Source organism: Mesoplodon mirus, assembly GCF_964341445.2.
Source record: "Mesoplodon mirus genome assembly, chromosome: 4".
NCBI classification, from domain to species: domain Eukaryota; kingdom Metazoa; phylum Chordata; class Mammalia; order Artiodactyla; family Ziphiidae; genus Mesoplodon; species Mesoplodon mirus.
Window position 1 is genome coordinate 33,400,111 of NC_138979.1, and position 15,092 is coordinate 33,415,202.

General features: G+C 48.2%; 1 protein-coding gene across 3 annotated transcripts in view; it reads left to right on the plus strand.

The window, feature by feature from the left end:
• Window positions 1-10,531: 10,531 nt before the first annotated feature.
• ARNT2 (aryl hydrocarbon receptor nuclear translocator 2) overlaps window positions 10,532-15,092 on the plus strand; it is a 192,503-nt gene continuing 187,942 nt past the window's right edge. The window contains exons 1-2 of one of the 3 annotated variants that reach the window (XM_082619592.1): window positions 10,533-10,835; window positions 11,058-11,540. Coding sequence is in view for 2 of the 3 variants with exons in the window: in XM_082619590.1 (XP_082475716.1) it covers window positions 10,805-10,835 (31 nt within the window). In the remaining variant the exon portion in view is untranslated. Of the gene's footprint in view, window positions 10,836-11,057; window positions 11,541-15,092 lie in introns of all 3 variants that reach the window. The other 2 variants (XM_082619590.1, XM_082619588.1) reach the window with 2 other exon arrangements.

Sequence of the window (15,092 nt, forward strand, 5' to 3'; positions counted from 1 at the left end):
TATCCATCTACCTGGCTACTATCTATTTATCTATCATCTATATCTATTATCCATCTATCATCTATCACCTATCTATCTACCTGTCTGTCTATCCATCTATCTAGCTATTATCTATCTATCATCTATATCTATTATCCATCCATCATCTATCTACCTGTCTATCCATCTATCTAGCTATTATCTATCTATCATCTATATCTATTATCCATCCATCATCTATCATCTATGTATGTATTATCTATCTATCTATCATCTATCTCAATACTAATACCATCATCAGTAATTGTGAAAAACCAGTTCCCTGTACACTTCTTGCTCTTGCACCTGCTCTCACTTTCTCACTGAATCTGTGAGTTCTGGCCCCTGGGCATCTCACAAAGCACCACTTAGAGGTCATCAGGTATCCTTGAGAAACACAAAACCGAAGAGCTTACTAGAATAGCTTCTGTCCACACAAAATCCCTTCATATTTTTTGGAGACAAGGCAAGGGGATGAGTCCAGTTGTCTGTGTGCAGCAACGTGAATGAATGAAAGACCTGGGTGAGCGTGTTCATGCCGAGGAGCAGACTGTACACCTGTGGCTGCAGAGGAGCAAATACGTTCACTGCGTGTTTTGCTTTGCAAGGGGCACATGACATACTGTAATTACCATACATGAGCAGGGTGTAAGGAGCAGCCGTAAAAGGAGTTCTCACCTGTGTAACCTGCGTGTCCACCACCGAGCTCAAGGAATAGCATGTGACAGATGTCTAAGCCCCATGTGCCCCAGCCCAGATCTCCTTCCTCTCCCTCTCTCCCTACTTTTCTGAGTTGTGTGCTTATTATTCCTCTGCTAGCTTTTTAATTTTACCACATGTGTATGTATCCCTTAAACATGCAGGTTTTTAACTTTATGTAACCAAAATCATGCTTACGTATTCTTCTGAAACTTATTTTTTCTTATTCAAAGTTGTTTTTAAGATTCAACTGTGTTGATGTTAGTAGCAGTTGTTCATTCGTTTTCACTGCTGTGTATTATTCCACTCTGGAGCACACACCCCATTGTGTTTGTTCATTCTCTTATCCATGGCTATTTGGGCTGTTTCCAGTTTGGAGCTATTAAATAAAATGCTGCCATCAGCATCTTTTTGCGAATCGGCTGTGTCCCTCTGCATCCCTGTGCACTTTGGGGGCTCATCTGCTACTGTGACCCAAAGAGCTTCCTTGCCCAGTTGTTGAGGGTATAAAACACAAAGTCCAATCATAAACCTTAGGAAACCCAACTTTGTACTTTAGAGAAGTTGTTTAGAGAAGTTATTTCAGTTCACTTCTGATCTCACCAGAAAGTTCAACAATCTGGGGTCGAATCTGTGTACTGACATTGTCAACAGGATAAGGGACAAGGCACTCATCACAGTGTGTGTTCAGCTAGTGACCAGCAAAACCACAACAACCGGGTCTCAGAGTGGGCAGCCCGCAGGCTCCCACCATCTGTGTGACCAGAGCTTATCTGGGGCGTTGAGGGCTTACCAGGGAAGTTACATTTCTAGTTTGTATGTTATAATATCTATCAGCAGTGAGGGGCTCTTTTTTGCATACATTAACACTTGGAGATTGAGTGAGCAAGAATTTTTGAGTCTGATCCACCTGGGTTCAAAGATTTAGCTGTGTGACCTTGGGATAGTTGCTTAACCTCTATGAATATCAGTCACCAGGTCTGTAAAATGATAATAAGCAAAGATTTACATAAAGGGTTAAATGAAATATATACAGAAATAATTTTTCTCTCTTTAGGCACTCTTTATATAGGTATATGTGTAGATAAAGGCCTGGATAGTCACATGAATACAAATGTCATAGAGTTGTCCTATAGATTGTGTTGATTTAAATTAGACATTGGTGAGACCAGGATCTTCTCCAGGGAGGTCACCGGATGCTGAGCGTCACCTCGGGGCACTGCCCATGGTCTGGAACATTGTTTTTTTTTTTTTTTTAATTTAAGCAGAGCTTGTCAGGTGTTGAGGGACAGACTGAACTGACCAAATGCCAATCTTTTTTTTTTTTTTTGCCATACGCAGGCCTCTCATTGCTGTGGCCTCTCCCGTTGCGGAGCACAGGCTCCGGACGCGCAGGCTCAGTGGCCATGGCTCATGGGCCCAGCCGCTCCACGGCATGTGGGATCTTCCCGGACCGGGGCATGAACCCGTGTCCCCTGCATCAGCAGGCGGACTCTCAACCACTGTGCCACCAGGGAAGCCCGCCAATCTATTTTTAATAGGGAACATAAATACCACGGTGCTCCCAAGGGTCGGTCAATTCGTTACTTCCTTAGGTAACCAGATCATAGGTTGAAGGCTGCGAGGGCAAGGTGGTGTGTGTTTTGGGGCGGGGGAGGGAGGGGGGTACAGGCCAGATGCTGAGTGATAGGAGATTAGAAAGATGGCCTTGAGGCCAGTATCACTGAGTCATGACAGCCTGATACATCCAAGGGGAGGAACCAGCCACATGAACAGGCCCCAATATCCCACTGGAGTCTTGGACACACTTTGCTTTTTGCGTGTTGCTTGATAAGGCTCCTCGCAGACCATTCCTTTTTGCTGCCAAAGGAGTTCTTGAGTATGTTGGTTGGTTGGTTGGTTTTTTAATTGTTAGTTGTAACTAGTCTATTCTTTGTTTATTTGAATATGTATTTATCTTCGGCAGGGCTTGCTTAGATTTTCTAGTCCTGTTCTTTCTGCTTTAGAACAAATAAAGATCTTCTTTTAAGTCAATATCTGCTTTAAACAACTTTATCCATTTTATGTTGACTTCCCACCCCCTGAGCTCTGGGCTGGGTCCCATTCTCAGCACAGGATCCCGTTGCTCTGATCAGAACTTCAGAAATGGCCATGGCAACTCGGTAAACAGCTCCTCTCTTTGGGCACCGTGAGAGGGTGACTGGGGAAGTTCCCAATTAGGAATGCACCTGAAAAAGAGAAAAAAGTGAGGGTTTCAAAGATACCTTGTATTAACAATGTCTGGGACCTGTCACAGTGAGGATGCTGCTGTCCTGTGGGTTGGCTCTCCCTCTGACCAAATTCTCCTGAGTTATGTCAACAAAGTGCCAGGGGACTATCCAGGGGCCAAAGCCGAATGGTTCTCACGATGAATATAGGGATAGTCAGTATTACTTTTCCATTCAAGGATCATGTAAGACAAATATAATTTGATGGACAAATATTCTGTTTAAATTAAAATTTTAGAAACTCACATGATGAAATGGAGACCATATGAGGATTTGTGCTTTCTCCTAAGCATTTCCTTGCTCACTTTCCCTCCATCCTGCAGGATGCTATGCTTAAACAGTGACAGGAGGATGAGGAGACCCGGCCCCACCCTTGCTATCATCCCACAGTCTCTGTAACAGGGAATCTGACTTAAAGATTGAGAAACCCATGCTTAGGGAAGGGTACCATTATCAGCCTCATCCTTGTCTTATCCAGTCCCCAGGAACGGCGGGGAGGAACCCACATCTTGGTAGGTCAGGAAGGGAATGCGTGTTCCCACTTTCAGTTCTCTAGGGAAGCTGGAAATCTTAAGCCAGGAATTGAGGTGGGCTCTGAACTGTCTGAGGGAGGGATGTTCCCAGGTTTCTGGGAGCTGGGAGACATTGGGACTCTGGACTTCAAGGAGCAGAGAAGGCTAGAGCACTGGGTGGTGAGAGGTGTGCACGTGGAGGTAAGGCCAGGTACATGGTACCAACATGCCCCTGGTTTGTGCTTCATTTGGTTTGGCTTGGTTTTCAGTTGATGGCAAGTTGGTGTTCAGTGCAAGTGGCAGGTGACTTAGCAGCAGAGAGAAGGGCCAGTTTCTGGAGCAGTCGGCACATGGGCCTGTAGTTAGAGATACTCTGAGGTCTGGTCACATTCACAGGTGAGAAGAAGGCACAGAGTTGCCCTTGGTAAACAAGGAGAGCAGAGCCTGCCCTAGAGCCAAGCCAGGACGGCAGCCAGGGTGTTGGCAGCAGTGCCCAGTAGAGCAGAAATCTAGCAGGGTTCCTAGAAGAGACAGGTGCTGACCAGGAGAGAAGTCTGAACTAAGATGTTGCAGGGAGGTGGCCACCTGGGGTGGCAAGAGGCAAACAAGACAGGTTCGTGGGAAATTCAAATTCCTCGAGGACCCCCAGAGATGCCTGGCTATGGGAAACCTGGTGAAAGACTAGACTTCTTGCTAATAAGGTGGGTATTTATGTCGTACTCTGAGGCACCATAATGGAGGACTAGGGATTTCTTCCCCTTCCTTCTAGCCATAAGACACCCACCTTGCCCAAGATGCTCACATGGTACATGTCTCTTGCCGTTTCTAACCTTTGATTGCCTAATAGATACAATAAGCAGAAAGAACTGGAAAGTTTCAAAGGTTTACATCTAAATTACACACGAGATGGGTTTTCAAGTTTACCTCTAAAAGTCTATGACTGTGTTTAAAACAGGTAGATATTCAGAAGAACAAAGCCTAACCCCTCAATGAGTGAGACTGAACGTTTGCCAAATAAATGTTCTTAAATAGAAACAGATTTCCCTCTAACAGTGTGACCTAAGGGAAGGGAAGTCATTGTCACCTGTCTTTTATTTGTAGTAATTTGCATGCTAGTGATTGAACAGTCGCAGACCAGTTGGTTGGATAATGAATTTGGTCTAGACGTATTGTATCAGAGTAACCAGTGTGGATGCCAACAGAATGTTGAATATCACTTGGAAAGGGAGATGAATCATTAACCCCATTAATTCACTTGGTATTTTTAAGCAAAAATTACCTCTGTAAATGTATAACGTGGGAAAAGACCCAATGCAAATAGTTAGCATTACCTACTAAAACACCCAGAGAATCTTGTTAGGCTGAAAAAGAAAATTGTTGTCCTTTGTGAGGTGGTTTCCAAAATGGATTAATACAAACAGGAAAGTGGTTATCTATCAAAATATGAATAATTTCACATAGGTTATATTTCTTCAGTAATAAAGCCAAATCAAAAATGCCTGAGCCTGGGGCTTCCCTGGTGGCGCAGTGGCTGAGAGTCCGCCTGCCAATGCAGGGACGCAGGTTCGTGCCCCGGTCCGGGAAGATCCCACATGCCGCAGAGCGGCTGGGCCCGCGAGGCATGGCCGCTGAGCCTGCGCGTCTGGAGCCTGTGCTCCACAATGGGAGAGGCCACAACAGTGAGAGGCCCGCGTACCGCAAAAAAAAAAAAAAAAAAAAAAAAAAGCGTGAGCCTGTGGAATAGTAGTGTCAGAGTGATGTGAAAGTCAGAGAGTGGGGCACATAAGAGAGGAGTTGTTCTAATTCCTACTGGAAATGGACTTGCTGAAATCGTTCTCATGCACCTGGAGAAAAGGAAGACTTACACTGCATACAGTGCTGAGCACTGGGTAGAATATCTTTTTTCATACTCACTTCCCTCTGGTTCTCCAAGGGTAACTGATGTAGCTTTTAATATGGATCAGAACTATGGTTACCAATGGGGGGAAAGGGGGGTGGGATGAATTGGGAGATTGGGACTGACATATATACACTACTATGTATAAAATAGATAACTAATGAGAACCTGCTGTATAGCCCAGGGAACTCTACTCAGTGCTCTGTGGTGACCTAAATGGGAAGGAAATCCAAAAAAAGAGGGGGTATATGTGTACGTATAGATGATTCACTTTGCTGTACAGCAGAAAAGGGCAACATTGTAAAGCAACTATACTTCAATAAAAATTAATTTAAAAAAAGGAAAAAAAAGAACTATAGCAGGAAATTAAAAATAAAAACCCAGCCAAGAGGAGTTAAAAGATAGAGCTGCTGGGGTTCCCTATCGCTGGAAATGTGTAAGATGTTGCAGAGAGAAGCAACATTTCGTTCTGTGTATCCTATCAAGGCAGTCACAGTGGGGAGGCATGGTGGGTTATACGGTCACTCATGTCTGATAAGATACTCAACCACTCTCTCCATAAATATTAGAATACTCCTTATGGGTCAGGATATGAGCTAGGTACCAAAGGAGAAAAAAAAAAAAAAATGAAGGCAGTAGCTCACAGCTTAATGAAGCAAAAAACATATAAAAAAATCAATCCCAGGGCCTCCCTGGTGGCGCAGTCGTTGAGAGTCCGCCTGCCGATGCAGGGGATACGGGTTCGTGCACCGGTCTGGGAGGATCCCATATGCCGCGGAGCGGCTGGGCCCGTGAGCCATGGCCGCTGAGCCTGTGCGTCCGGAGCCTGTGCTCCGCAACGGGAGAGGCCACAACAGTGAGAGGCCCGCATACCGAAAAAAAAAAAAAAAAAAAAAAAAAAAAAAAAAATCAATCCCAGTACAGTGAGATATATGCTAAAGTAAAGGAAAAGGAGGGATATGGAGCCCCTCCATTAAAGAAGTCATGGAGTCACTGCTTGGAAGGGAGAAGCCGATCAACAAATGGTGACCGATGAGTGAGAAGGTCATGTGGGAGGGGCAAAGGAAGCATTATGGTGTGTGTAGGAAATAACAAGTACTGGACTTTACTGGAGCATAGTTGTTGGTGGGCGGTGGAGAGTGAGTGTCAGAGGTCAAATGGGTAGGGAGGTGGAGCGGATACACGAAGGTCTTTTCCAAAGGCTCAGCCCTTGGAGTACCTGATAAGTGCTTTTTTTTTTTTTTTTTTTTTTTTGTGGTACGCGGGCCTCTCACTGTTGTGGCCTCTCCCGTTGAGGAGCACAGGCTCCGGACGCGCAGGCTCAGCGGCCATGGCTCATGGGCCCAGCCGCTCCGCAGCACGTGGGATCTTCCCGGACCGGGGCATGAACCCGTGTCGCCTGCATGGGCAGGCGGACTCTCAACCACTGCGCCACCAGGGAAGCCCCAGATTTTTCTTTTAAATGGAGAGAATCAACCTTTTTTCTCCTCATAAAGAAATTGATTTGCATGACACGGATGAGCAGTACCTGTGATTCAACAGCTCTGCTCAGGCTGCCCTTTCAGGCCTCAACCACAACCTTGGGCACAGGACTCCCCCAAAACGCATGGTTCTTTGAAATATGGCATGGTTAGTTTTTATGGGCTGGGTAATTTCGTAGGCTAATGAGGGGGAGGATTATTCCAACTATTTTGGGGAAGGGGCAGAGATTTCCAGGAATTGGGCCACTGCCCACTTTTTGGTCTTTGATGGTCAGCCTTGGAACTATCATGGCGCTGGTTGGTGTGTCACTTAGCTTATGCTAATGCCTTACAATGAACATATAATGAGGCTCAAGGTCCACTGGAAGTCAAATCTTCCGCCACCTTGGATTTAGTTGGTTCTAACCAGTTTTTGTCACGTTCTATGGCTATGTCGCTCTTTTAATGGTTGCCCCCTTCCCTCATGTTTCACCAGTACCTAAAGAAGTTCAGGCCTTAGGATGAGAGCATGAGAGCAACTCCCAAGAGGCAGACATCTCCAGGGAGGAAGACTATGCCTGTCCCATTATGGTCTAGTCATTGTCTCCAGACCCACTCAGTCACAGCCACATGCTTTCCCCTTGGGGCCGGGTGGCTCTGGCCCATGCTAAGAGGAAGAGTTGTGCTCAGGCTAGCGGAGCAGAGTCTTACGGTCCCACACTACAGCCAAGAGTAAACAACAAACCTCACATCAACATATCTTACATTTAGCATTTGTTGTTGTTCCATCAACAACCAGAAAAAGCTTAGCCTGCACTGCCACTGTGCTTTTTGTCAGTTCCTTCTTGAATTTCTAGTAGCATGTGCTGTATACATTTTCATGTCATGCTTCCTGGTCTCTTGCTATCTTAAAGTTAAAAGAAGATAACAATTCTTGGGATCATTATACATTATACAGTGGAAGTCCTGTCTCTCATATCAAAGGGATATGAAGCAGAGGCAAGGGGATTTCTTTCCCCTACCTAGTGTTATCAGCACTGTGGCTTACACCCCGAGTCATTTCTGGGAATACCGTACCCAGAATCATGTGCTATGGGCCCAGCGGTTCAGCGGTTAATTTTTTTTAAAAATGCAAATCTCAGCTTCAAAAGCAATAGCCTCCTTTGGAATTTAAAAGAGTTCTAGGTTGTTTAAACGTTGAGTGGAATTCCTGAGCCTGTTAACCGGTCACAGTCTGCTAGCTCTCATAATTAGCACAAGACCACTGTACTGTGCAAATGCCACTCAGTATTCACCAATGACTAACTGCTCCATTTCAGACTGTTTACTTAAGAGTGGGGGGTTCGCATCCACAATCGATGTTTCTGGGTAGTTACCTATTTAACACCGAGAGACAAGAGACATGGTGAGGGCCCAAATCACCCACTCTTCTATCCCTTCACAACACCCTGCCCATTGCACCCCTCCACCACCACCCCAAATCCCAGCATTGTGTGTGACTCAATTCCAAGTCTTGTTTGGCTACCGAGCTGTGTGACCTTGGGAAAGTCATTTCCCTCCTCTGAGCTTCAGTTTCCTTATCTGCAGACTCTGGGGGCTGAATTGGGTGATGCCAAAGGTCCCTTCCACCTCTAAGGTGTAGTGACTGGGGGAGAGGATGAAATGCCTCCTTCTCTGTTCAAACGCAGACATATTTATTACTTACTGAAAACCACAGCACAGCAGACTCCAAGCAGACCATGGTAAGTGTCCCAGCCTCTTGTAGCTGTCCATATTCTACCTTTTATTGCCATGGACAAATGCAAGAAGAAGGATTAAAGATATCTGCAGAGCAACATTTTAGAAAAATGGGCAGAGGGCAGCAACACAGTTAAATATATGTGTGCATGCAGCTATAATGGTCATGTTTACTACACTTTTATTTTTTAGGGAGACTATTAAAAATGTATTTGCTTGGAGATAATACCAAAATGAGCCACATGTTGTGGATGATGCGTGAACACCAAGGAGAGGGACTTGCTTACCTCTGAGGGGTGTGGAAAGTTGGAGAATGCAGAGAGCTTGGTGGGAGCAGGGGTACAGTGATGCTCAGGGCTATGTAAAGATGTGCCACCAGAGACAGAACTGCCAGTGGGGAGCGGGTCCTAAAAGGGGATCGTTCTGGGTAGCAGAAACATTGAAGGTGGATTTTTACCTTGCTTGAGGAGTGCAATAAGCCTCCTCTTCCACTTACCCTAACAAATCTTCAGTCAAGTATACTGTGTACTTATTAAGTGCACATGGGTATTTGAGGGTGTTGCCGGTTGGGAGTATGTGGAAGAGAGCCTGAGCTCTCATTTGACTGATGTTGGGGAAATCAGGGGCAGCTACTTGATACAAGGATGGGGTGGTCCCAGCTGGTACCCGAGTTGCTCTCTCTCTCCCTCTCATTATGTGTCTGGAGCTGGCCCATCGTGATGCTGGATGCACACATGCCTTAGGCTTCACCTGAAGTGTTTTTCTTTTCCACCTCTCCACATTCTGCTCATTTCTTCACAGCCTAGTTTGTGCTTTCTTGATCACTCCACCCTCCCCCGGCCTCATTCATTCACCAGTGACCACAAGGTGCCCCAGGCAGCTGTGTGCTTCTTGAGTGCAAATACCTTAGAAGTCCAGGGAGGGCAGAGCCCCTGTGGCTCTCTTTCCATGGTCTGGCTAATACCTAGCTTTGTGCCAGGCACACAGCAGACATTCAATTTAGTGAAATCGATAAACAAATGAATATGAAGCACGTATTAGTCAAATCGGTAGTATCAAATACTCTCCGGAAGACAATGCTTGTGCGAAAATATATCCCAAGCATTTTTTCTCTACCCGCCCCTCCAAATGCTGCTTCGTAAGGATTTAAGACAGTTCGATGTTTTTGCAAACATGTCTACATTTAGGGGCCATCTTGCCCTTTGTGGCTCTCACTGGGATGTGTTCACTCTTCCATGGAACCTTCACAGGGCACCCACTAGGGTGCCGGTCTTCTTCCTAAGAGCCAGCCTACCGTCTGGCAGAGAAACAATCCCTCCAAGATCCCTACAGCCTAACTTTACCAGGATATGCCGACAAAAGCATTTAGAGGATCTTTTAAATGCTCAGGTGGTCTTATAAGGCTCCTGCAAGAACTTCAGGTGATAACCAATGACAGCCACCGCGCAAGAAGGAAAGCAGAGCTGAGAGCCTTTCTCAAAGCCAAATCATCCACAAGTTCCTGGGCCGGCTGCCTCTGCCTGGGTGTTTGCCTAGTGCGCTCGTCAGCTGTCCGTGGCCGTGGCCTTGGAGGTGCCCGTGGCCTTGGGCGTCTCCAGCCGCGGGAGCCGAGCGGCACGGCCCTGGCATGCTAAGTGGGAAGCACTGGGGCGCCTTTGTTTCTCTCCGTCTCCGAGACCCGCGTCCCTCTGCATCTTAAGAGGCTGCCCCCCCAGCCTCTCTGCCCCGGCCCTCTGGCCTGGGGACAGCGCCCCTCCGTGATGCGTCCCGGACACCCGGGGGTGGGGGAGACCCGGACCCAGCGACAAGGGAGGGGGCGAGCCTCCGGCCCGAGCCTGGGCACCTGCGCGGGCCCGAGGGGGCGGCCCCAGACTCGGGGGTCACCCCCCCGCCCGCGGCCCCAAGTCTCGCGGTGCTGCGGCCTGGCCGGGGGAGCCGCGGCCCGCCGCCCCCCGCCGCGTGACAAAGGCTGAAGCCAGAGGAGGAGGCCGAGGAGGGGGCGGAGGCGATAAAGGCGGGGGCGGCGGGCGGCCGCGGCGGCGGGAGAACGCGAAGGCAGCGCCCGCCCGCGCCGTCCTTTGTGTGGCAGTGGTGGCGGTGGCGGCGGCGGCGGCGCCTGGGCCTGCGCCGGCCTCGCCTGCCCCGGGTGCGGCGCCCGGCTCCGCGCCGCCCCTCCTCGTCCCCGCCCGGCGCGCGCCGAGCCTTCCGAGCAAGATGGCAACCCCGGCGGCGGTCAACCCTCCGGGTGAGTAGTGGCCGCGGGCCCCATCGCAGCCGGCAGGCCCTGCCCGGGGCCGGAGTGGGCCGGAGGGACTGGGCGAGCCGAGCGCCCCCGGGAGCGCGGAGCCGGCGCTCGACACCCCCTGGGGCAGGGTGGGGGGAGCAGCTGTCATTCTGCGCGGCAGCCTCAGCATCAGCACCAGCAGCGGCATCTTCATCCCAATCTCTGCCCCATCCCGGTTTCCAGGACGCGCCAGCTCCTACCCGCGGGCGGCGGACGCTGGCCTCGCATCCCTGGGAACCAGAAGGGCCAGTCCAGGGTCCACTTAAGTTCCGAAAATACCAAGCTTTGCCTTCCCCATCCGACGCCTTTTTCTCTTCCTGTTCCGGCCCATGTGGCATCAGGCGTTGGCCGGTCGTGGCGGGTAGGAGGGTACCGCGTTGACCGAGGGAAAAGTTTGGACCCAGGATTCAACAGGGTGGAACTCCCCGGATGCTCCCCTGCCCGCCCCGCTCCCCCAGCGCTGGTCCTTTGAGCCCTTTGCGACTAGCTACTATGTATCCTGATCTTCAATGGACACACACACACAGTCTGTAGAAACGCAGCGTGGAGAAGCCCAGGCCGGTTCAACATCCTCTGCTTTCTAAGGCTGACCTGTTCTCGGGGTGCCGTCTATGACAACTCTGCTCAATGGGCAGATTTCAAAAAATGGGAAGAGTTCATGATCAGGTGGGAATATTGACCTGCTTTGGAATTGTAGCAGGGACATTCTATTTTAGTTGGGAAAATGCCCTACCTTGTGAATAGGACAGCCTGAAGGGTGTCCGAGAATGGAAAGGGGGACACCTAGACAGACTGCTACAAAGTTTTGGGTGCTGTGCAGTGACTGCTATGGCCATGGCATGGTGCTAGATCCCTGTGGAGGATGCAGGGAGAGTAAGAGAGATGCCAGCCGTCAGGGAATTCCCCGTAGAGGGAGGTCGTGGGGTGGGTGGGAGGGTGAACACCCACAATGCCTAGCAAAGAAAAAAAATGTGTCATCCGAGTTAGAGGTGAAGGATTCCTTCTATCTAAAGTGGTAAGGGAAAGGCTTTTGGAGGTTGGACATTTTAGAACTGGAGTTTAAAGAACTGGAAGGTTTGAATACACAGAGCCCCGTGCTGAAGCGACTTGCAGGTACAAAGGACGGCGTGAGCTATGGTGGACTTACTCTGAGCATGTATAGATGCCAGTGGGTGGTTGGGGCATTAAAGGTATAAGAGGGAGCAGCGGAATATCACACAGACTGGTTGGGTGGTGGCCAGGCTTTAGAGGGCTTTGAAGGACAGGATAAGGAGTATGGACTCTCGCCCTACACATTATGAGGGAGTTCTCTGTGGTACTGAATAGGGTGGCCACATGGTCACAGTACTTGTGGAAGATTAATTTGTCAGCTCAGTTGAGGTACCATGGAAAGGAGGGAGCAGGACTGGAGGCGGGGAGGCGGGGTCAAAATGAGGCAGGTGCTGGGGAGGTGAGACTTAGCGGTGCTGGCTTGGAACAGAAAGAGGAAGGACAGCACCGTTGAGCAGGTGGAGGAGCTCAGACTTGCACTGCTTAGATTGGGGGTAAGGGTGAAGGGGGTGGCCTAGGAGGCACTGAGGTGGGGTGGCCATGGAGACACCGAGGTGAAGAGCCTCAGTCGTTCCAAGGACGGAGGTTGCATTAGCAAAGTAGGGAGTCTTGGAAGAACAGATGAGTTCCCTGTCCAGAACGCTGAGTTTGAAAACAGCTGTGCCAGTTTGCTTGCGACCGAAGCCTGCCATTTCAACCTGTTCAGCTGCTTAAAAATCAATAGGAACTTGATCGATTTAAATGTTATGACATTAGAAAAAGCAAAGGAAGTTAAATGAGGATATTTTAGTCCAATGTAGGTTTATATTGGAAATAGGAATAAAATCAGAGGCAATGTACATTTTATATATATGTATATATATGTTTACACATATACACATATATGTACATACCGTTACATCTCTGTTTAAGGCATTTTGTCCATTACATTGTTCCGTGAGCTTAATGGAATAAATACAGGGCAGCTGCTGGGCTTGGCGGTGCTGAGCACACAAATGCCTGTGCCGTGGACTGTGGGACACTTGAATCAAGCAAGTGCAGGGCATTGTTTTTATTATTTGAAAAATAATAAAATAATTTGGCTTGCTTGATGGACAGTGATGTCTGTGTCTTTTCTCTGTTCGCAGAGATACCAGAGATCTTGAGCATGGTGAGACCTTCTCAAGGGAAAACTCCTTGAGGGGGTCACCTTTTCTCTTACCCACCCGTCTTTTCTTTGAGTGGTCCTCTGAGGTAACCCTCAGATCTGTGGGGCAGGTTGTCCTCTCACCGTGTGAATCTTGAACTTCTTTGGGGAAAGGGTGTAGTTTCAAGGAATACAGCTAAAGGTTAGAACCCAGAGAGAGGTTTCAGATTTTTCTGGCAATTTACAACCAAGAGAGGCGAGGTGCCCGAGCTGGACACCCAGAGTCCACCTCTCAGAGGCGTGAGTCATGTGATGCTTCATTGAATGCCTCCTCCTCTTTCTCCCACCTCCCCCCTCTCCCCAGATGTTGTTGCTTTGCAAAGAATCAGAGCTCAGTGAACACAGGCAAATGCACTGGGAGGCACCGAGGTTTATTTCTGCTGCTAATCTGTGTCCAGGGTACAAAGGTGACAGGCCATCACTTCCCCACCCCTACCCACTTGTTCCTTTTTCTGAAGCTGACCACTGCACACCAGCAGACCCATTTGCAACGATGCTTGTCTGTGATGTACGGCAGGGGCACTCGGGGGTCTAGGTAATGACAGATGAAGTTGGAATCTTCCTGCTCTCATGTATTCAGGTGATCTGAGCCAGGTTCAAACCTCTCACCTGCCCCTTCTAGGTCCCCTGTTTGGGTTTTCAGATTCTACCAGTTACTCTGGGGGAGGAGTGGTCTTTGGAGAAGGAAAGGTTTGGCTTCCAGACGTTCTTCTCATGGCATCTACCACAGTCTGGTTCCCATCTCCTGGGCCCTCTGACCCCTCCCTATTTCTAGGTCATTGCAGTCCCTACCTTGGTTGCTGATATTATGGTAGTGGCTGATTTTCTCTATTCTTTCTAGATAGGAAGAACTTATGTCCTCTAGACTAGAGAATGGAACTCTAGAATCTTCTGTTCCGTATATATGTATTATTTGTTTCACTTCCTTTGGGTGATATTTAAGCCTTTCTGATTTGTATGCAATAATGAAGGTTTGAATTCGTTTCATGCCTGAAAGCGTATGTGCAGCTGAAATGGCACAGTTCGGAAGGGGACTGTTTTTCCAACTCCATTGTTTCCACCTTAATCTTGTGTAACTTAAGCATGAGGGAATCAGGTTCAAATTCAGACCAGTGATCATTAGGAATGATGCATTATCAGAGCACACTCAGAAATGAGTATTTGCAGAGTGTTAATAAAGCTTGCACATTTTTAAACTTCAGAGGTATGTTTTAAGAGATTTAGAATTTCTATTTTTTTTCTGAAATCAACTATTAGATTTTTTTTTCCCTCCAGGTTTCTGGTCTCTGGCATTTTAGTTTGGAATCGATTGTATAGTGCAGAAGATTCTTGGCGCAAATTGCCTTAGATGGAGGGATATTTGGGTCGGTTCAACAAACATATTGAACACCTTTGACCTACCAAACACCGTGCAGGGCGGAGGGCAATGTGAGCATCCCTTCCTCAACCTCTGGGAGTTCTGATTCTAATAGGGGAGACGTCAAGACCACGTTTATAACAAAAGGAGGAATGAAATGAACTTGACTAGGTGTGTATGTGTCATGAGAGGAAGCTGTGTAGGGAGGTAGCTTCTGAAACTGGGCCTCTCAAAAAGAGAGAGTTTGGCCTATAGAGAATTTAGGAAGGGTCACAGAGAGCTGGGGGTGGGTGGATTTGTGAAAGTCTGGGGAATCGTCAAGTGGTTGTCTTCTCAGTGCTCTCAGGGACCCAGATGGACCCCCAAGAATGATGGGGTAGAGTTAGAGCTTTGGAGAGATGCTTGCTGTGATTGCAAGCTGCCCAGCAGCACTGCTTCCAGCTAGAGGTGGAACACCCAAAGGAGCTGAACATACACGTCCAACGTCTTTACACACTGCATTTCATGCTTTCTAGAAGTCTCTTGATTGCAAGATACATCATTATTTTATGTGCTTCCAAGAAAAAACTGCTGCCAGTTCAGTGATGACGTACTATCAATCGTAAAATGCTCCTCCATTTCAGTG